Source organism: Stegodyphus dumicola, chromosome 5 (assembly GCF_044657685.1).
Source record: "Stegodyphus dumicola isolate Sdum_Otavi_A_Nest chromosome 5, ASM4465768v1".
Classification (NCBI taxonomy): Eukaryota; Metazoa; Arthropoda; class Arachnida; order Araneae; family Eresidae; genus Stegodyphus; species Stegodyphus dumicola.
Window position 1 is genome coordinate 34,126,894 of NC_140772.1, and position 24,487 is coordinate 34,151,380.

Consider the following 24,487-nt stretch of genomic DNA (forward strand, 5'->3'; position numbering starts at 1 on the left):
AAAAGCCTAAAGTGTGGTAAAATCTAACTCTTACCAAAGTGGCTTGGTAAAAGTCTGAAGTATGCTTTAATATAATTTCATTTAGGCCTTTTACCAAGCCTTTGGGGTATAACCTAGCAGTTAGCAACGCCTTCCGGTTAAAAGGCCGAAACAAGAAATTTAAATCGAGTTTGAATAAGCCTGAGCACATAAATTCTGTCATGACACTTTTTTGTTCCTGTCCCTCCACATTTGCATCATTTGCAGGCTTCGAGTGAATTCAAACAAATGTAACGATCTAAAGCAGAAGCAGTTTGTTTCCATTTTAACATATGTTGCATTTTTTTATTTTGCTGAAAGGAAATGAGTGATGCTATGCAGAAAAAGTTTTACGGCACTTTGTCTGAATCTGTAAAAAATAAGCATTATTTTTATTTATTAAATAAAAAGTACAGTTCTTTAATAAATGAAGTGAAAGAAGCAAAATGTGCGAAGGAAAAACAAACAGTTCATTACAGAAACTTGAAATGCTATGATATTCTAAATATTGGAGGAGAGGACAAACTTACAGCACCACTATTAGCAGAAAAAGCAGAAATCCAGTATTATGTTACCATCGTAGTGAGTGTGGTTTAGAGCTTTGGTATAATTAGACCAATTTGTAATAACAGCTCTTTTGTCTGGTGTGCTGTGGTAACCAAGGAAATTAGCGTTGAGGAGTTTTTTTTAATACTTTTAGAAAATAGGTTGGTTAACAAACCTGGACTACATAGACTGTACAAGGAATTTCGTTATGGATATTTGTATTTGAAACACATGAAAGTCATACTTGATTCTGAACCTGTCCCTCCAGTCATTTATTACTTACCTCACCACCCAGTTTTTAAGCCATCAAGTACTAGCACTAAAATAAGAGTTGTATTTGACACATCAGCAAAAACGTGATGAAGTCTTCAACATCATACATGATGCTCATATTACAGTTGTCCATGGTGGAAGAACCCGTACATTAAAGAATTGAATTGCAAATACAAGAACGTAACAGTAGAATGTATCATCAAAGTATTTGAGACTATGTGAACCATGTCAGAAAAAACAAAAAATTCTATTTTTATGTGTCATTTGTGAATTGTCCCTTGAAAGATGTATAAACTGGTGATCCACTATATTACTATTTTTAAAAGAACTCCTGCTATACCTTTTAGCAATACTTCTTAATCCATCAATTATGTACAGTACAATGTCCAGACGTCCATTATCTGGAATGATCTAAATACTTAAAGTCATGCAAAACTGGATTTGTATCTAACCAGCGTGAGAACGCGCAACGGTACTGTTATATAATTCCAATCTGTAGCTTTTCGATCATTATTCATTAAATGTTTTGTGGTGTGGACTTGTGGAAGTGTTATTTTCTTAAGGATATCATCTTCAACTCCCCACCCACAGAAAATCTGGGGGCTCGGCCAGGATCCGACCAACAAACAAGCGAGGTAAATTATTGTTTTGCATTAATTTACTTTTGTAATCATAAGTGTATTAAATAATATCAGAAAACAAGAGTTAAAAATAATCGCAGAAGACTATGTTCAAGAAAGATTTAACTTCTAAAGTGGCGAGATGGGCGTTACTTCTAGAAGAATTTGACTATGAAATTGTTCACAGATCTGGGCAGCAAATGAAGCATGTAGATTTGTTAAGCAGAAATGCTGTCATGATGGTTACCTGTTCTCAGGGAGAAGTTACAGCCAAAATTGCAGCTGCGCAAAGAAGTGATCAACATCTCCAGTTGCTAAAATTCTTAGTTGAGCAAGGACTAAAGAAAGATTTCCTAGTAAAAAATGGTGTATTATACACGTTCAACAGTGGTTGCGAGTTACTTGTGGTACCCGAAGCATTGGAACTAGAAATCATACGTAGTATCCCCAACAAGGAACACATCGCAGTGTCTAAAACAGAAGATCTGCTAAAAATAGACTTTTATATTCCTAAATTTAGAAAAGGAATTGAACAAGTTATCTAAAATTCTGTGGAGTGTATTTTGCGCGACAGAAAACGAGGTAAGGGCAAAGGGTTGCTGAATCCCATACAAATAGATAATATCCCTTTGAACACTTTTCATATTGATTTTATAGGACCATTACCTTCGACAAATAAGAACTACAATCACCTCTTAACAGCATTTACAAAGTTCACGTAGCTGTATCCAGTAAAGTCTACATCAGCTCAAGAGGCATTGCAGAAGCTGAAATGGCAGCAATCAACTTTCGGTAATCCTTCGAGAATAATAAGCAATAAAAGGACAGCTTTTACCTCTAAAAACTTTGAAGATTACTGTAGTCAAGAGAAGATCCAGCACATATTTACAACTACAGGCATTTCTAAAGGAAATGGGCAGGTGGAAAGAGTTCATCTGACTCTGATTCCAGTTCTATCCAAATTATCCACAGATGATCCTATTAAGTGGTACAAATACGTTGGAGACGTACAATGGATCTTGAACAGCACTAAGAGCAGAAGCACAAAGAGTTCTCCATTTGAGTTTCTCACTAATGTTAAAATAAGAAATCGAGAGGACTTAAAAATTATGGAAATTCCCGAAGAAAGAGAAACAAATATTATGATGAAAGATTGAGAAGATATGAGAGAGGAAGCAAGGAAAAAGATCCTAAAAATTCAGGAAGAGAATAGAAAAATGTACAATAAGAAGAGAAAAGAAGTACAGTTATACAATGTGAACAACCTAGTTGCCGTACAAAGAACGCAGTATGGAGGTGGTCTAAAGTTAAGGCCAAAGTTCTTCGGTTCGTACCGAGTAACAGCGAAGAAAGGCAATGACCGGTACCAGGTGGAAAAAGTAGGACACCATGAAGGTCCTGGCTTTAATGCTACAGCCGCTGATCACAAGAACCTTTGGACTGTTCCTGTTTAGAACTGTGTGCGGTTCTTCTGCACTTCTATCTGTTTTTTTTTAAATTTATTTTCAGGTGCTGTCTTGATATACCAGTGATGCTGATCTGTGTTTTTGAAGGCAAAAACAGAGTCAGGATCGCCGAGCTATGGTATCTGTTAGTTCAACACAGCCACCAGAGGGCATCACCTATGCGCCGACAGCAAGAGGACGCAAAAGGCAATAATGTCAGATAGATGTTAATTCCACACGAAGGTGGTAACTAAAGAACTGTATATGATAGCGAGTACGAGAAGGCGCTGAGTAGCTATTTAAATACTTAAAGTCATGCAAAACTGTATTTGTATCTAACCAGCGCGAGAACGCTCAAGGGTACTGTTATTTAATTCCAATCTGTAGCTTAAGATTATTATTCATTAAATGTTTTGTGGTGTGGATGTGTGGAAGTGTTACTTTCTTAAGAATATCATCTTCAACTCCCCACCCACTCACCCACCCACACACATATATATATATATAAGCAATAGTAGGTAAAGGAAATATGATTAATTTAATTGAAAAATTCCTGCATTTGAATCTTAAAAAATTTTTTTGGTAAGGTTTCTTATTGTGTGTGTGTGTGCATATATACGCAGGTTTAGCCATAAGCTACAAACAGTTCCAAAATTAATAAAAATTAAATAGATGGGCAAAAGGGATTAACTTTCTTGGCTTTTGCCATCATGGAGAAAAAATGGTATTAAAACTGCAGTGAACACTATAATAGATGCCAACTTAGATTTTTTTTTTTTAAATCCAACTTTCAGAAGGCATCTTTTTACAGTACCAGCGTTGACACATTATGATCTTCCCATATCCATTTTAATTGTGCAAGTGATAATCTACAATTTTTCAGACAAGTTTCCTTTCTGATTCAGAGGATGCTTTTTTTTAGCTCATATTTGGCTATACATTTTGTGAAAAATCTTCATTTTTAGCACCAGAAGTGTTATTACTGTTAAATTTCACTTTTCTGCACATATCACTTTTCAAATAAAAGGATGCTGTCAACCATATGTTATTATTTTTAAAGAAACAACATAGCAAATATAAAAAAAGTATGGCAATATTTAACATTTTATCAAGAATTTTAAAGATTTGTTGTTTTTAAATGTTTTGTGATTTTGCTGTTAAATTTTATATGGCATATGTGTGAAGAAGTGATGTTTCATAAATGAAAGTCAAAGAGACAAAACATTAATAATAAAAAACGAAAACTTTTTGCAAGTCACCTTACTAAGAAAAATTAACATCGATATGATAACTGAGAAAAGACTTTGGAAAAAATATGGCAACACTTAACACTCTATCAGGAATTATGTGACATAAGTGTGAAGAAAGCAGTCATTAAAAATAAATTTAACAAGCTTTAAAGTTGTGTTAGTAGGAGTGAATCCAACAGCAGTTGGGGAAGCTGCATTTTCATATTTCCTTAGTTTGGGAAATTTTCTGCCTTTTATCAAAAACATGTTTTACTTTAATAAATTTCTTTTCAATGCATTAATTTTCTTAAAAATTCCGACTTGAAATATTTTACTTTAACATGTTTACCAATGTTTTGTCACCAGATTTTAGTCAACAAACTGATTATTTGTGTGTGTGACATAGCCTGCATATTCCTGCACTTAAAATTCCATAAAGCTTGCCTGGGATGTACCGGGCAGATGTATTTCTCAAAAACAGAAACCTTTTTCGATCCTACAGAAACTCAAAATCATACCGACAGACAAATGAGACAGATTCTTCCAAGCTTTTTTCAACAGTTTAGGACACTATTCATAACAAATACCAAACATGCACTTAGTGTCTGAGGAGGTCACAAGCTATACTGATGGACTCGTATAGCTGTTCTTATTTCAAACAGAATGAGCATTTTCCATAACAGTTGAAAAGAGTTCTAAGGAGCATAATTTTTTTCTTATCTTGTTTGACTGTGTGGTGATATCTATACCACTTTTCATAACAATGATACTTCAAGACCTCTGTTAAAAATATGTGCCAGATCCCATTTCTTTAAAATATGCCGATCATCAGTCATGATGAAAAATGACTGTTTAGCAATTGTCACACAGTGTAGGAAGATAAATAATACTCTGCATCACTTTATATTTGCTATTAGGTTATACAGCATACTATGATTACTAGAGGATGCTCATTATTTAATGAGAGAGACTAAGTTCACCTCATTTTAAGATTGATTTGGTTGAGTGTTATCTATCATTCATCTATGAGCATGATTATCACTGCGAGATATTTCCAGTGATGCAATAGTTAAACAAGAAGTAGATTTAATCATAATTCACAGTAAATACCAGTACCCAGCTGTGATTACAGAAAATATATTTCTACAGTGTACTTCTTCCTTTCTACTTTTGGCTATGCATAGTATAACTCTGGACATTAATTTTGTAGCATAATAGGCAAGAAATCCTTATTTTTTTGTTAGGAAGTTTTATTGCTAGCATATTTTATCCCTTTAAAAACTGAGGTGAACTACATTCCATTATATTTATTTGCTAAATTTTTATAAATTTCTGATATCTTTACAAAATTTTTGTGCTTATATCATCTTTTAAATGAAATGAAAACCCATAAATCTAACAATAATTTTACAGAAATATTTACAGTATTTCTATGTATATAAATATTCATGCCAATCTAAGGTTGAATTTCTTGTGAATGTAATGTAACTTAGTCTGAGACCGAACTTCAAAATTAAAAGCCATCAAGTTTCTTTTAAATGATTTACAATAAACAGATTTTTAAAGCAAGTTTTGTGCAATTTAATTTCAAAAATAACAAATTTTTGTGCATGGCCAAGACAATCTCATTATAAATAAAAGAATTTCTTTAAGTCAATAAAAAGATGCACAACAGTACTCTGCTTTTTAGTTGTGCATTCTATCATTTTAAATGCTACTTTCAGATGAATACAGAGGTAATTTTATAATCAAAATATGAACGAATTGTATTTGATAATAAATGTAGCAAAATAATTGTGTTATAAAGAAGTTATGAAAGATGAGAGTTCTTAAATTAAATATTATAATCAGTATAATCTGAAAAGGAAGCAATATTGATATTAAAAAAGACCAAAAACAGATATGATTTGCATAGAAAATGAAATGACTGCGTCTTCTAATTTCATAAACACACAACATAATACAGCAACTATGTATTGAAAATGCAATGTATTTACACACATACTGAAGAAAATTTTTTAGATTAATTGCAGATTTCAAAAATATCTCAAACTAATGAAAATAGTCTATTTTGAGAACCAAAATACACATGGTAAATGAGTTAAGTAATAGTTCTTAATAATTACTTAATAATTAATATTAATACTTAATAATTAATATTATTAAGTATCCATACCTTCAACAAAATGAATTATTGTTGAGTAATGGGAAAACATTGGAAGCATATTTTGTACTAGTAACTTTAGGGCAATACCTATAAGAAAAAAAGAAAATTTAAGATTACAAACACATATGAATTACAGCAATAAAATATTAAAAATGGAATTATTGGATCTACGAAAATATTGTGATTAAAAGCTAGAATGGAAAATTAAGCAATGCAGTCACAAAAAGAGAAGGATTTGATATTATTTTATACTTTAAGCTGCTCTTTAGTACAGAAGCAGCTTTTCAAAAATCAGGTACACTTAGAAATCTGCAAAAATGGAATTTATAACTAGATGTTGATTTATGATCTTACATCAATAATGGTTATTAAAAATAATAACTCGGATACAAATGTGAAAACTTTTTATAATGGCATTTATATTTCTAAATTTAATCTCCCTCAAGAGTGACAGATTAATCCTATCTATTTATAACTCCGTGTCTCAATATAACATTCAAGCAGATTGTATATTAAATTTATTCCATGTATCTGACAGAACAAAACTCTAAACACTAACTAAAATTATACAAAACAAAAGACTTACACTTTGTTTTTCTTGTACATAACATTTTTCTCGCAAATCTATGATTTATTACAGATCATGTGCACACAATTTTAAAACCTGCAGGTGCCAACAGCATCATTTGCTCACAGCTGTATGATATGATATGGGTGATATGGACATAAATGTGAATGAATCAGAAAGGATAACTAAACTTCCTGATGTGCTGTATTTGCTGAAATTGTTTTGGAACCATCTCTTAGAAAAGAATAAAGAACTGTATTTATTATGCCAACCTTTTAATAAATGATGAAATAGTGGGAGTTGAGAAAGAAAAAGCAATATCTCTAACTAACACAAACTGTGAGAAATTAAATGCATGGGTGGATACTCATAAGAAAAATTCAAGCCATAATATCAATGTCAGAAAAGATATCCATCAACTGCTTTCTGAAATCAATCTAATATATAGTGATATAGTTTCTGAAAATGATGAAATCAGTGAATTCCATGCAAATCTGAGATGAGAGATGCATTCTAAGTATTAAGAGTAGGGGATAAGTAATGGTCAAATAATTTCTGAAACATCATGAAAAGTTGATTAATGAACTTTGCATTTTTGTTGATTAAAATGGTAGGAAAGTATGCATTTATAGGATTTTAGTTAATTTATAACAAATTAAATTCTCTTATTCTCCCATCAGTAAAATTCCGAGTTCCATACTCAAGGACCCCATTCTGGATATGAATTCCTGTATAGTATTCCTTGCCAGTGTGGTTTAATTTACATTGGCCAAACTAAGAGAGCCTTAAAATTTCGCATCAAGGAACATGAGGCATATGTTAGAAAAAAGGAAACACAGAAGTCGTCTGTTGCTCAACATTGTTGGTCCGAAAACCACACTTTCAATTTTTCTGCTGCGAAAATTATTCAGAAAACATCTTCCATTGGAGAACTGGATTTTCTAGAGGCATTTCACATTCATAAAAATCTTTCTGTTCTAGTTAACGATCCTAATTCCAATCCAAATTTGCCTTCGGCCTTTAAAGAAATTATGTTTTAGTTCTAGTTTCACCAACAGATGGCACCACTTGCTTATTCTTGTCCAGACTTTCTTATCTAATCATTATTTCCTATCTTGTTCATTTGCGGTTTTACAGCTGAGGATGGTGGTTCGGTAAAACCATCAAAACTAGTCCTGTAAAAAATTTTGTAAATATAACGCTGGTTTTTGTTGTTTGACTTCTGAATTAAATTCTCTTTCTATTTTGAAGGATATTTTTTCTCATTGCTTACTGTTATCATTTAATGAATGCTATTAAAATAGCTGAGGACAATTGTGAGCATATTAAGTGGCACCTACTGTATATTATATCCTTTACAACATTGATTTTGAAAGTACAGGGCGTGTCCCCATAGGAGGCAGAACGACATCTAAAGGGGGGCATGGGCTAGGCGAGCAGTACTTTGCTACTTGTGCCTACTGCACCACCCTGTCTTAGTTGGGCAAAAGAATGTGTATGTTAAGAACGAAAGCTTTTCCAAAGCAGGAGTGGCTGCATCAGATCGCAGAGGGAAAAATATATTCCAGGTTTACTTTACACGGGCTATCCATCGAGTCTTAATACTTTTTGTGCATGCAAATCAAAGAATAGCTGTCACCTTTAATACCTGTTTGTGCACATAAGAAACAGTAGTTGAGCTGGTGTAGAAGGTTGAAGGTCCCATTTGTCAAGAGTTCAGAATTCTGCGATACCATTCATTCTATGTGTACTTTTAATGCAAAAATAAACTGTCGATTTGTTAAATTCGTTTTTCTTCTCTGTCATGAGTTTGGCAAAATAAAGCAAATACAATGAGGGTTATATTAAATATCGTTTTGTTGTTATACAAAAAAGTAGTGTCAACCAGCTGCAATGTGCTATTTGCTACGAAGTACTGAGCAATGATATTATGAGACCTTCTAGTCTGGAGTGACATTTGTCAACAAAACATAGTGCTCTAAAAGACAAAAGAGTGCTTTAAATACTTGGCTTTTTATGGCCTTTTGTGAAGATTTGGGAACAGAACATAAAACACTGTTATTTCATATGGAAGTAGGCTGGCTCTCAAAAGGAAATATATTAACAAGATTATATGAACTTCGAGATGAAGTGATTCAGTTCTTGGAAATTCAAAACCAAACCAAATTGTACGTAGAATTCAAAAGCCAAATGTTCAAGTTGTATTGGCTTATCTATGAGATATTTTCAATTTGTTGAGGTCAATGGAAATTACAAGGTGGAGATTTGAACATAACTTATCATCGGGATGCCATCACAGCGTATACTGATAAGTTGCAACTCAGGGAACATAAAATTTAAGACTGCAACTATTCCTGCTTTCCCAAATTATTTCGAATTCTGGAAGAAGGGCACATTAAGGAGGGCTTTAAGCATATTAGTACTAAGAATAAAATATCAAATCATTTGCAGCACATCACAGATGAATTAAAACATTACTTCCTTGACTTATATGATAAAAATGTTTAGAGAATGGCGACAGACCCTTTTCACATTGACATAGATGTGCTACCTGAAACGCTGCAAGAGCAAGCTTTGGAAATTAAAAATGATTCTGCAGCTAAATATGACTCTGCGAAGGCTGGACGAGTCATTATTTTGGGTAAAATATCTCAAATTTTATCCCAGCACAGCAGGGCAACCACTACAACTGTACTTACTGTTTTCAAGCACTTGTGCGAAAGTGCACTTTCAGCAACCATAGGAAACGCAATATTGCTAGTGATTTATGTTACACACTTTCTTCTATTCAACCAAGAATTGAACATCTTGTCCACAATATGCAAGCACATCCATCTTATCGATCCATCTTAGCTGTTTCTTTTTCTCCTTACCATATGTGTCTGAACAGCATATTTCTATACTAAAAACTTTATAAATTATGTTTTTAGTGTCTGATTACCCTTATAGGTATATATTGTTATTATTATGGGATACGGGGCATGGTAAATTTCATTTTTAGCAATAGGGAGGCATCACAAAAAAACCTTTGGAAACCCTTATGGCAGAATAAGTACACCCTTTTTCTTTATTGCAATATACATATCTGTTTCTAACATTTTTAAAATTTCAAATCACTAGGAGCTTGTGTGGACAGCCTCACAAAACAGTTATAATAATGCATATATTATGATTTTAACGAGTTCAGCTAGCATAATTTCATAATATATTTAATATTTCTAATTAGACATCTCATAATTTAAACACATTTTTATTTAAATCAATCAGATTAAAAAGTAGAAAAAATATACTTAAGAACTGCATTTTATTGCTTATTTACTTTGATTGAATATCAGACAAATTAAATTTGAAAGTTAAATATCTTAATGCTTTACTGAATAGCAACACGCTGGCACATCGAAGGCAAAAGTATTTTTATTCCAAGCTATAAAGGCACTAGCAACACACTGCTTTTAAATAGCAGATTTTGTCAATTAGTACTGAAAGACATTTTGCCAAACGGTTACATTGGAGATAAAAATGTTCTATTTCGAACAGTACTACTACTTTTTGTTTTCAAATCACTGAGATTAATAAAAAATTGATTAAATAAATTGATTAATAATTGATAGATTAAAAAAATTAAAAAATTAAAATGTGGGTTTTCAAGTGCATACTTTTAGGTGGATGACTATATGTGTTTAAAATTTGTCGCCATTTTTTCACAACGACAGGAGCATACAAACATACAGATTCTTCATTCTTTAATAGTAGAAATAACTGAGCTTGATTAGTTCAATAGCAGTAGTTTCATCATTTACTGATTTCATATAATCTAACATGACTAAATTCAGATAAAGCCCATATAAATCATCTAACTAAATTTCACTAAGTATGCTGCATGATGCAATCTAAGGGTTCCATATTTCACTTTCTACCATCAGTCTCTTCAGAGTTCTTTCAGATCAATATATTTAAAACATCACCATTTGATAAAGACCTCCAAAACACAAACTCCACCATTATTTAAGATTAGAACCTGACCCCAGAAGCAAGGAAATCAATCAATATCCACTAAGTACCATACATTATACTTAACATGAAATTTTCTAACATAAATTAGACTTGAAGTAATTTAATCTGATATGATATTATGTTGCATAAATTAAACAACTCCAAATCTAATTTTAAGGTAAAAAAGCTCATGGAAGCTGCATGTAAGATTTTATTTGAAATGTTCTTAAAAAAGAGGGGAGGGAGAGGAAAAAGCTGCTCAGTTATTGTTAAAGTAACAATAATTGGAATACACATAATTGCTCCAACATTTGAGATTAATGAAAGAATGCCTCTTTTGGTGTTTATGATAGCATTTTACTGCTTTGGATACCTTGCATTGCCTGAAAAGATTAAATCTGAAGATGTTTTTACTGATAAAAGAGAACAAATGGGTCAAAGGATGAAAAATCCAGCAGTGCACAACAGAGATCTGCTTCTGATAAAGGAAACCAAAGTTTCTCTTTAAACTTTAAACAACTTTTTTGTAACCATCCATGCACTTTTAAAGCAACATAAAATATTCTAAAATACAACTATTACTCACTTGCACTATCATCTATTGTAAAATTTCTTCTAGAATCAAAGTTTGAGATCTTCTGTGTATGAATATAATCTCCTTCAATTCCCTATGATAGCATTTATCACATATTAAATTAAAGATTTAAATTAACATCTGTTAATATTTAAATCAAATAAAGTAAACACATTTACAAAATTTAAACTAATGCTTACCACAAGACAAAAGAGAATATCATCAATAAGACGACTTTCCTGCACATTTGGAGGTAGAGTTCCAATTGGCCCACTCTGTATTTAGAAAATGGGAAGTAATTAATATTTTTATGTATTTAATAAAATACTGTTACTTAAAAATACAAGAAAGGAAAATTAAAAAGAAATAAGGAAACTACATCAACACATAGAACACTTATATTGCTGGTAAATTATGTGTTCCCGTTTGTTGAGATTAAAAATATATCTATGTTTAAAGAAATCATTGATAAATTGACAAAAAATTAGAATGATGTGTTCATTTCATAACACAAGAAATTATTATATAAGATTAAATTACTTTTTAGACATTCATACACTAATCATGACTACACCATAAATTTTGCTTCTGTAATACAGAACAATATGCAATTGTTTCAGAAGTATTTCTTATATATTTACAGAATGAAAAAATGAATTATCTGCAAAGACATATAATAATGTACATTATTAAGAAAGCACAAAACATGCATACATGTATAAAATCGGGCCTGGATTCAGATACAAAATCCCAGCTTAAATTTGGCCTTTCTCTCACCCATTTTGGCAAAGCATAGATACCAGGAGGAACTGAAAATAAGAATATTTAAAATGGTTTAGTGAGTTTTGAAAAATACTTTTAAGTAGAAAAAATTTGGTACAGCAGCACATAATTAATTAATTTTATTACATTACTTAAACCTAAAGTGCTAAAAAAACTTTGAGAAGTTTTTAGAGCTGGCAGGCATGCAAAACTTTCTCAACAGAACTTTACATAACACAGAATTTTAAGTTTCCAGTGCTACTAAGTTATTACATCAGGTTCCTAAACATTTTTCGTAAACAGAGTTTCTCTACAGTGCTCAAAATTAGAACAAAGGCCTATGAATTACACAGTTTAACTAACGGGATATGACTGATTAAATAATAATAATAATAAACATGCATTTTATCTTCAGAGATACAAAAAATGCATATTTTCAATAATTATATCACTAAAGAAATTAATCACAATTAGTGAGATAGGTGAGCCCCTTTTCAATAGCACTTCTTCTGAAATCTTGGAAGCAAACTTGTACAAAATTTTCCAGATCAACACATTTTTTCTTTTGATGCTTGCTTTTTATCATAATCATTGCTAAAAATTAGTTTGCTGATTGCTAGTATTAGAAAAAAAATCCCACATGAACTATTCTATTTTTTTTAATCACACCCCAAAATCAATTAGCTGCTTGCTATCGAATTCTGTCTCCAGTGTATTATCACAGGACAATTCAATAAGATTCCATCCTATAGAAGCAAATGCAGATGAAATTTTACCTCAGAAAGGGTCTTGAATCCATGATGAATAGAGAGATAATGATGACAAATTTGTCAACATTATGTCTCTGAAAATAATTTCCAAACCAATCAATAAGCTATTCAAAAACAGTGGTTTGCATATATGCTAAATAGTCTTCCAATTATGGTACAAATATATTGATTGTTCCATTTTAAAATCACATATCAAGTATCATATTTGTGAAATGGGCAGGAATATTTTGCAATGCCTCGAGGCACTACAGTGCACAGACTGGGAACCACTTCACTAAACAGTTATACATGTATAAAATCGTTATGTATAAAACATAATATCCATATCTTCTTTACTACTTGGATAAGTGCTCAGCGATTTAAGAGTGGGCTTTGATAATCATATTATATGAGGTGACACATCCATTGATAAATGTTTAAAAAACTAAAAATTCACTAAAAATTCAATAATCATATCACATTCTAAATTTAAATTTAATAAACATTCTCTATTCCTAAAAAGCAAATTTAAAGTTAATTAAATTTTAAATGAAATTGAATTACAAAAAAATGATTAACTATTGCTGCAAAATAATCTATAATATCATTTAAATTTTGAAAGCATATGTAAATCAAGTGCAAGTATCAAAATCTATGAATAAATATATAATTCCAATAATTTTTTAAAATTTAACTTTACTATATTCTTTTGAAACATTCTAAATTAATATATTTACAATAAATTTAATAGCATTACAAAATTCCCTTCTTGACTAGGAAAAGAATCCTTGTGTTTTATTACTCTCAAACATTTTACAGCCAACAATCTAACATTTATACAAATCATTGTTTGAGGAACACAAATATATATCTAAAAATATAAGTATTACTATTAAATCTTTATTGCAAACACAATTGATGCATAAAAGAAATCATAAAAGTCTAAAATTTACTATTCAAAAAGTTGATGCTACTATACATAAACTTTAACTGCAATATTTTAATCAAATTTGAAATTTATGGTTTACTATATAATTGTTGCAAAAAATGGGAAATCTCACTACCTTTTACTTCTTTTTATATCCAAGTGAAATGCGGCAGATTATGATTCCTAAACGATATCAACTTTCTTTACAACAAATGAAAATGGAATATGTGTGAAGTTAAGAATAAAATAATTTAAAATTTTGAAAGCAAATAAAAATTAAATACAATACAAACCATTCCTTTTTGCAGAACTTTCTTTTCTTTCATTCAAAAGAACAGAAACTGGTACTTTCTGACGAATCTTTAACAAAGAAGAATTTAATTATGCACATATTTTAATGTAGTAAAACAGCACTCAAACAGTGGTTTGAAGAAAACTGAATGATGATATTCTATATATAGGTAACATACTACAGTGGACTATATACCTATTAATTCAGTATGTGAAGTTTTATTTATCTGCAATGCAGAGTATTAAAGGGGGGAGTAGTACATTTCAAAAATAAATACAAAGTTGCAATAATCCGCGACTTACAAGCTTGAGCCCAGCTGATTTTTTGTTTTCCATAAATCTGTAAATTCATTTTGAGCCGACACACTGATAATGAAGAGCAAAAAAGTTATTTGTAGAACCTTATAGGCACTCTCAAGTTATGCAAAATACCTAAATATCTTAGTTCATATATTAACCCTTTAACTGACAAGTTATTTTGATGATTTGGATATATAAATCATCAATTTGTTTTATTGCAAAAATCAAATGTTTGCCGCAAAAAAATAAAAATTACATGCATTTTGAGCATAAACCTCTATCCTTTGAAACCTTCAGTAAAGTGCTGCCATCTATTGAACTGAAGCCGAAATAAACTTCTCACGATATATATTTGGGAATAACAATATACAGTCAAAAGTCGTTAATCCGGACTCGTCGGGACTTCGGCGATTCCGGATTATAGATCATCAGTTTAAATCTCGTAAGATGGCATGCAGAAATTCTAAAATTAAAAATATGAAACTGTAATTTATGAAATAAAGAACAATTATGATCTAAAGGGTATCAAAATTTACAAAAAAAAAAAAAAAAAAAAAAAAAAAGAAAAAGCTTAATATTTATTTATTTACTTTATTAAACATTTCTTTCAATGTAAGTTGCTTCGTTTTATGTGATAATACTTTCTCTTTAATTCTAGAAACAGACATAATTTCTTGTTTAGCTACAAATTTCCGCTGTTCATGTCCCGTCAATTGCTGTGCCGAGAATACCGACTAACTTGTCAATCGAAATTTTTTCGTTTTCACTAACCTCTCTGTCACATTCTTCATGTCTTTATCCATTTTTTGCAGCAATTCCACTTTTTGTTTGATGAACATCAAAACATACTTTTGTTTTGTACGATCCTTTGGGAGCTCCAGAATCGGAAATTCTATTTGACATAATCGAAAGTTCAATATTACTTTTATAGTATTGCTCTTACAGTCTGCAAAAAATAATAAGCCGGATCGAATTTGAAAATTAAGGAACAATGCAATCATCAACTATAACTGAAATAGATAATTAGATAATTTTAGTTTATACCGTCGGTTATACATAAAATGTGCACGCGAAAAAGTATTCTGCGCTTGCGCACTCATATGCGCAGTCGTAAAAGGTGATGCTAAAGCAAAGTTTAAAGTTTATAAAATTAAACATTTTAGCATTAGTAGCAATAAAAGCTTCCTGAGATAATATGTTGTGCAGACATTGAAGACAATAAAAGGTTTCGAACTTAACCAATTTATTAACAATATAATAAAGAATAAAAACACAGAAAATAAGTTTAAACAATATCAGAGTCTTAGGAAAATATAATATAACCATCATTCATCAAATAATATTTTTACCTGGTCTCCAAAAGCACTGGCATTCAATACAAACAAAAATGTCCTAAACAGTAATTATGCGGCCTAAAAATGAAGTTGGCTACACATTCAAAAAGTCCATGATCAATGGTCGAGAAAACACCTGAAATTTAAATCAAGTTCTTGAAAGCACTCAAAACCGGCCTAACTCCGTTTGCATTAGTTGAACACGAGGAATTGCCGGTTACGTATTTTAAATGCCACCTTCATTGAAGAACATGGATGCCACCCGCGGCAGTCACTCCCATGGTAGCCTCTGGAACCAAGGAATTTATTCTGGAACAATCATCTTGTGGATATGAACCAAGGAACTTTATTCAGGAACAGCCATCTTGTGAACAGGAACCAAGGAACTTTATTCACCGGACTGCATGCATCCTTCTGAAGGGGCTGGAAACCGCACACCCAAGCGCCAGGAAAGCAGGAACTAGAAGGGTTGAACCAGAGCGACGCGAGATACTTATAGCAGAAGTAGGCATGACGTCTTCTCGCGGCAACCAATCAGCTATCGGCACGAATCGGCTTTCCAGATGACGTAACATCACGTTTCGTTTTTGCATCTCAATTAAGTTGTAACAGTCCATTCTCAACGCAAACAGTGACAATAAGAAAAAGAAGTAGAAGTAACTACTATATTACATTAAAATAAGAATTAAACTAAATAAACATTTCAAGGAGGAGAGATGATGCAGTAAAAGGTTTACAATAAGTTACATTTTCCAACAAATGGTCTTACGCGCACGCATAAACGTCTATGCGCATGTGTCAACGCGGCGCATGCGCAGAAAGTTTTTAGCTTTGAGGTCCGGATTATAGATCATTCCGAATTATGGGTGTCCGGATTAACGACTTTTGACTGTAATGCGGGAAAAAAAAAAAAAAAAAAAAAAAAAAAAGGGTGGCTTCAGGTTTAAATTACGTCCAAAGAGACTTTTTTTTTTTAACGTTTTGTGTGTTACCTTTATTTATTAAGTATCATGTTCTTTGCACTTAACCATAAAATTTAAAAATTTATTTATTTATTAATTTTAAAATTTAAAACCATAAAATTCAGTTCAACAGCAATGTTGCAAAAACTTTTTAAAATGAGCATATCTTTAGAATTTCTGATACACAGTTCCGTGCACTGAAGATAAAAAGATTTCTACCCTCAGTAGAATGTTGCCATTGCTCACTTTTAAATCGTTAAGTTTGTTACTCAAAAATTTATTAAAGTTTTACAAAATATGAAATTGATAATAAAATAAATTCCAAATTTGGTCTTCCACATGCCCATATTCATAGGAGGATTACATCATTCAAAATTTGATGGTTCTATGTACCTTTTTTTATCACAATGTGAGAAATATACATACATTTATGCAGATTTTTCATTATTTAATTTCTTCAAATATAATGCAGGACTCTTAACATTTGGTGGCAACAGTTTGAAACGTGATTCTCCGTTTATATAGTCATGTTATTTCGGGCATGTCAGTTAAAAGGTTAACTAGATAGAAGATCATAAACATGTTGGTGGGGAGTCAACTGTCAATGTTCAGAGTGCATTTGACCTATTCTCATTTCCGTACCCAAAGTATTACTCCTTCTACTACTTTTTTTTTTTTTTTTTTTTAATTTAATTTTATGCTTGTTTCTAACATTCACTCTGTTCTCAATAGCAGTATGAACAGGGTAAATGTTATCAGACTTTCTTACTCTTAAAAATCTTATGTCCAACAATAAAGATCTCAAAACATAACACGAGTGATGTTATTAGTGCTAGGAATATGAATTATTCTTATTTATTCATTTTTTATGTTATGCTGTATAGAATAAGATTTGCATTTCTTTTTTGCCTTCATGTCATCGATGAGACACTGAATGCCAGAAAATACATTGACACTATTTTAGAACCAAAACTTCTACCTTCCATCAGAGATCTCTTTCCCAACAAAGCTTCGTTTATATTTCAGCAGGATTCTGCTCCTTGCCCCACAGCCAAAATATCGAAAGAGTGGTTTCGTACAAAGAGCATTAAATTGTTGTCATGACCAGGAAACAGTCCTGACGCAATCCTATCGAAAATTTGTAGCACCGTTTGAAAACTCTTGTCCGAATGAGGCGCCCATCAAATAAAAGGGAACTAATTGAGGCTATAATTGTTTCCTGGCATCATGTAATAACGAAAGAAGAGCTTAAAACTCTTCTCAGCTCAATGAAACGTCGATGTGAAGCTGTAATAAAAAATAAAGAGTACCCTACTAAGTAATGATAACTCACTGCAATCATCACTATCTAATGTATATCGATAACTTTTATCGTTTAACTTTTCTTGTATTGCAAATAACTGAATTTTGTATTGAATTCAGTAATAAATTCTCTTTAAAATGATATACACAAGTTTGCATTTTGTGAAACGTAACATTTTCTATAAGCATACAAAGTTCAAAAACATAAAAATTTCCAAAAGTATCCACAATTTTGGCCACCACTGTACTATATTCTCAAAGTTTATAACTTTAAGTTTTGTTTATAAATACTAAAATGGGAAAAATGTTACAATTAACTTTGCCAGCAATCAAAATGAAAGGACAAAAATGAAACTCCACACACAGAGTCAAGAAAAATTCTGCACCTTATAGCAAGAAACGCTTTATAATTAAAAGTACAAGTCTCGAATTAATAATAATAAAGTTGGTAGCAACTTTTAACTTATTACACCGTTTAATTCATGGAGGTAGGAAGTAAGAGGAGAGGCCCTAACTGGTTTTCCCCATACACTGTTTTGAAACACTGGCGATCCCTTCATGGAAACCAAAACATTCAGTGATTTACCATTAAGATCAATGACACGATTGGATGTAAACATTTTGTAATTAGGTCATAAATATACATATAAATGTAGATATTTTTTTTTTTTCTACAGTATTTTTACAGTATGTGAAAAGAATACATTTTTAAACAACATTTCATTCTGAACAGAATTAAATGCTACACTTTTCACAGAACAGTTTAATTTGAATGAAATTATTTTCACAAGTTTTCATTAATTACATTAGAAAAAAAATTTAAGGTAATTCAATTTTATCTGGTTAAGGATTACAAAAATTAAGATAAAAGTTTATCCTATTATTAATATTAAAATTACGCATTACTTCTTTTCCATTTACAGAGCTTCTTCCTAAAATACTTTCTCAAATATGACATGATTTTTTAGCTTCAGAGGCTTCTTAATAAAAAATCTGAGTCAATTTATAATTAATGCTCAACTCAGTCTATTTCAAATTACAGCACCTTTTATTTTAATAGTAAAATACATTAAATATTTGTGTTGATTTCTATGTACTTAACTTTCTGAATATTACAGAAAGGAAATAAAAAAAAAGGATTTTTTTAAGAAATATTATTTAAAACTTTTAACTGAATTATTATAAAATATAAGGGAATAATTCATTAAATTATTTTTTACCCTTAATTTGAACAACACATATTCTAAAATTCTTCTTTTCAACTTCCTTAAGTATGCATCTCATCTCATAGAATTTGCTTTATTATACCTTTTAACATACTGCTTTCCAGTACGAACAATTCTTGCTTGAATAGTTTTATAAACATATTTGTCAACAGAATTTCAATTTATGTTTACAATTAAATGTTAAGGATACATTTAAATAATATTTATGATCATTATAAACATGAACAATCTGGAATCAATAAGCAGACCATTCATGATCAGACCTCCTTTGGCAGGATACAGAAATGTTTTCACCTCCGTCGATTAAATTCTTAATAAGCTGTCTTGATGATGTGGCACATTCACATGGTTACATCATCTTGACCGCAGATGGTACTTCAGCAGAATTCGCAAATGTATCTCTCTTCTGTTCCACACATTTGTACATAATTTTACACATAATTCATGTGTGGTTACAAATCAAGGAAACGTTATCTTATTGGCATACCTGTCTGTATATTTATTAATTTTGATGAGGATTGCAGTATTTGATGGTAATTTTATTTTTTAGTTAATCCAAAGTGATTATTTCAGTCATATAAAAATAAAATGATGAGTTTAAAATGAGCAACTATTAAGCCTCTTCTTTAAAATTTTTTAAAATGTATGTTACAATAATATGTGAATGACAAAAAAAACTTATTTTATTTAAAACATGTTGGTATTTGAAACATGAAATAAAAGTAGAGAATATTCTATCAAGGGTATTGAAAGACATATACAATTTTAAAGGTACCATAAGGTATTTTTCATTCTTTAAGCATAACATTTTTGCTAAAATCTATATTTTTGTAGTTCAACAGCTTAGAATTTTATAAAACAAATTCATAATCAGAATCGCTGCTGTGAGTTATAAAAAATAACCAAGATGTGATTTTTGCATAAATGCCATTAAACTATACAAATTGCTATTATCCATCACACAATGAATGTTTCCTTTATGCGTAAGTGTCCCGTTTTTCGATTTATATGGAACTGTTGTGTGCTGAAATGCTATCAAAGCTGTGTCAAGGGAGCTTCTGAATGTAAACAAAAAACAACCCATCTGGAGACCCATCAGTGCTTCACTCGTAGTGCAGGGTTGGCCTCTCCTTTCATTATTACCTCCATGATTTAATCAAAATATTGCCCTTTGATCACTTAAAGATAAGGAATGAAAAATACTTGATTCAAATTTCAATAAAGACAAAAATTTACATTAATTTCACTCATTAAATATCAAGTGCATGTAAAAAAATTAATATAGATTATGCAAATCACTTACTGTTTGGACTTCCTTCTGTGAAGCATGCCCATTTAAACCCAGTGATGATTTGCTACTCATATTAGCTGCTTCGTCCACCTTTCCAGATGCACTTTGTTTAAGAATATTTTTTACCTGTGCAAAATATAATTACTTTATTATTTACATGCATGTATCATTCACTTAAACAAATAGATTTTGCCAATATTTAAAGATAGAGAAAGCTTTATGGACTTGCATGAAAAAAAGAAAGCCAAAACCAATATAAACATAAAAAACTACTAAAAATTTAGGTCAAGGAATCATTTCTAAATTTAGATGCCTTGCCTAAATTGTTTCTGTAAATAGTGAGAATATGAATTACCCTATAAGGAAAAAAACTTACTCAAAACAAATAAATACATTCTAGAGTCAAAAAGAATATTTGGCATATCTTTTTATGGCACAATACCTTGAAGAAAGACATCAAATACCATGTATGGTATTTGATGTCTAAGAATGTCTTAAATGAATCAAAAACAGAATTTCATGTATCAGAAAAATTTGGACCTTTCACATTATAGGATAATATGTGCCAAGCAATTTTTACAGAAAAATACATGTGCCAACATAGCCACTTACTGCCTACCATTACATTAAATATGTTGTTACCTCTTACTTATTCTGTTATTTTCAAAATAAACATTGTCAACAAAGAGTAAGTATCATCCTACCTGAATTTCCATTTATTGAAATAATTAATCTAAAAGATATGTTAGTAATTTATATTTTCTAGTGAAAAATGAAGTCACGAAGCTTTACTTCATAAGCAGAAGCAAATATATGCAAAGCATTTCTTTCTAATACTCCTTGCCTTTGAGTTTACTCTCCTTCCTGTTTCATTACACAGACTTTAACATTCCATTCAGCATTTCAGTGCCCTCAGTTTCTGCATAGGAAAACTAAAGCTACCAGATTATCTCGGTATTAAAGCATGTGCTGTTACCAATACCCTTCCCTTTTTTTTTTTTTTTTTTTAAACGAGAAGAGGAAGCAAGATTGATGTCAGCACTGATGCCAAAGTTCCTATATGGAACAAATGTGATGCCAACAAGTGCTGAACAAACCACTTATTCTTACTGACCTTTTCTTTCTTGCTCCCATCAAAATTATAGGGTGAGATTTCGCTCTCTATTTCTCATGCCATGATATTTCTGGGCTGGAGTGTTCAAAAGAAACACACCAAAAAGTTTAAAAAGAATCCATTTCTTATAACCAAAAATACTTTTTATTTCTTACTTTACATATTATCTTGATTTTGAGCTAAAAAAGTTAAAAAAAATGGATATATAAATTGTTCTTACTCTTACTTTTAAATAATTTTCATGAATTAAAAAAAATGCTCTTTTATTTACTGTTTCTTGAAAATTTTATGATCACTAAGGGACCTTAAGATTGCGTAAAAACAACATACTCTTTATTATGTTATGAATCGCATAAAGTGATACCTCTTTTTTTACTTATTTTCCCTTTTTCCTAACAAGGTGTAATTATATTTAGAAAAGTTTTTACCATAGTTCAAATGAGCTATTTTTCTTAACAGAAAGAAAGTCAGCACATATATCTTTCCATAGAAAACTGCTTGGCGCATGTTGTCCTAAAACGAAAAGATCCAAAATTTTGTACGCCTATTTATAAATTGTTATTGGATGGCATTTGGAGGATACTGTTTTGGAGGAACTGTCTTTAGTCCAACACATACACTAAAAAGGAATCAGATAGGCATACAGCAGATAATGTAAACAACACAGTATTAAGAATATTGGAATATAAAAATAATTACATCTTTTAAAATCTGATATGAGGAACACATGGAGGAATATTTAATTCCACAACTTGAGAACAGCATTGCTCGTAATGAACAAAGGCAGTAATTTCATATCATACACGTGCGAGGGCTTGTTCCTTTCAACACCAAAAAATAGTCCTATCATCTCAACCTCATGAACTCTGAGAATGCTTCCTGTCAGAACAGAGACAGTACCACTTTGGGGAGTGAAACTAATACTTCAGGAGTACAACACATGTAACAAGCCACAAAACACGTGGCTTTGATTCTAATTCCTTTCATCTATAATTTAATAGCATAAGTAGGTGTTCAACTTTTTATGTAAAGCCATAAATTCTTTTACATAAAGTTATCTGTATGTTCAAACAGTGAATTCAACTAAATAAAACTGTAATTGTCTTTGACTACTTATTATTCACCAAGCGACAGCACTTAAAATAAGGAGACACCACATACACAATCAGCAAGTTAAATGTAAACTTTAGCATATGAATTTTAGATAGTATTAAATGGAAATCAGTCTGATTTTTAATTTACCTTTTCATCACTTTGAATTTTAGAGAGAAGGCATACTAGTGGATCCACTTCTCTAGAGCTAGAATAAGTAAATCAACATAAACTAATATAGGATTTCTTAGGCAGAAGCACTAATGACACAGATTTATAGGAGAGTAGAAAAAGAAATAGTTATTATGTACAACTTAAAACATTAAAAAAACTTTTGATTCTTCCATTTTTTTTAAAGATACTTTAAAAATAACTAGTATTAAAATTATTTAAAACATATTTTTAAAAAAATAATTAAATCAAATTTTATTTATTTATTTTTTAAATTAAAAGTACCAATAGAAAATTATTTTAAAACTTTTTGAATGTGACTTATATTTAGCACGATTTCCAGAAAAATGCAAATTAATAGCAATAAAAAGAAAACAAATGCACATCTTATTTTTCGTCTTACCCTCAATAAAACAAATTTCTCAGTTATTACTTACTGTTTGAGTTTTAATTCATCATATTTTTGAATAAGTTGATCTGGATAAGGTGACAACTCTGTTAACTTCTTAATAGCTCCTAGCGATGAAGCCTAAGTTTAGATAAATAAATACAGATGCAGATAAAATGTTCACACAGAAACAATACATAATATTTAAAATATAATTAGTGACAAACAAATATTTTCTTTTTGTACAGCAAATTGTAAGATTTGTATTTTTGTTCAGACTACTTGATAAGTTATGCAATAGGAACTTAATGCATTAATAACATTGTAGCTTTGATAGGTGATGCCAATAATTAAGTTCTAGTATTTGTTTTGCTACCAGCTTCCAAATGGCTGGTTAGTTTTTAAAATCAGGTATATTGCAGCTATTTTCTGTCGTTTGAACAATTATAAGTCTATTATATTTGTTTTGCAGACATTTTTTCAGTTTCATTATTACAATGTATTTAGACTTTAGATATGCCCCTAGAGTATTTTCATAATTATACATCGCAGAAAGTCACAAGATCTGAGAATTGGGAAAATACTTATTTATGAGGGCACACTAATGGAAGTGGGAGCTGATAAATTAAACCCTGATTATACTGATAAACTCAGCCTTCATTTCCTAAAGGCTCAAGGTTTTTGGACTTGCTGAATTTGTATTTAATATTTTTCACCATGACTTAGTTACCTGAGATTTTAAATGCTACCTTGTTCATCATTCAGAATAAAGAGGGATATGTTTGGAGTGTTAATAGAGGCCCCTGTTTTTAAAATCAATTAGAATCTACAGGACATTCCATTTTTAATACAAACATTTTAAGAATACTGCAATGTAAGATAAATAATCTGTGCATGAGTTTCCCACAAATTTAACTAGAAAAGTTATTTGATTTTCCAAATAAACACAATGTCCAAGTTATTGTTATTCAGGTGACTACATCAAATTAATCTTAAAGATTATGGCATTCTTCCCAGACAGATGTTCAAATGGGGGTGGAGGTTATGTTTTTACTGATAAATGTAAACTATAATAACAAGATAGTGAATACTCTCGAAAATAACGAATTTGAAATTCAAGCTACAAAGATTTAATGGGGGGGGG

The 24,487-nt window shown here is 30.8% G+C and overlaps 1 protein-coding gene across 7 annotated transcripts in view; it reads right to left on the minus strand.

Annotated features, from left to right (window-relative positions):
* The window catches only part of Grip84 (Gamma-tubulin ring protein 84), a 116,021-nt gene that overhangs the window by 63,404 nt on the left and 28,130 nt on the right, over positions 1-24,487 (minus strand). For 6 of the 7 annotated variants that reach the window (XM_085816560.1, XM_085816557.1, XM_085816554.1 and 3 more), the window contains 8 exons: positions 23,393-23,484; positions 22,935-22,992; positions 20,591-20,704; positions 14,166-14,232; positions 12,148-12,242; positions 11,634-11,708; positions 11,446-11,527; positions 6,308-6,385 (listed from right to left, as the gene is read on the minus strand). In XM_085816560.1, the coding sequence (XP_085672686.1) occupies positions 6,308-6,385; positions 11,446-11,527; positions 11,634-11,708; positions 12,148-12,242; positions 14,166-14,232; positions 20,591-20,704; positions 22,935-22,992; positions 23,393-23,484 (661 nt within the window). Of the gene's footprint in view, positions 1-6,307; positions 6,386-11,445; positions 11,528-11,633; positions 11,709-12,147; positions 12,243-14,165; positions 14,233-20,590; positions 20,705-22,934; positions 22,993-23,392; positions 23,485-24,487 lie in introns of those variants that run through there. The other variant, XM_085816561.1, reaches the window with a different exon arrangement.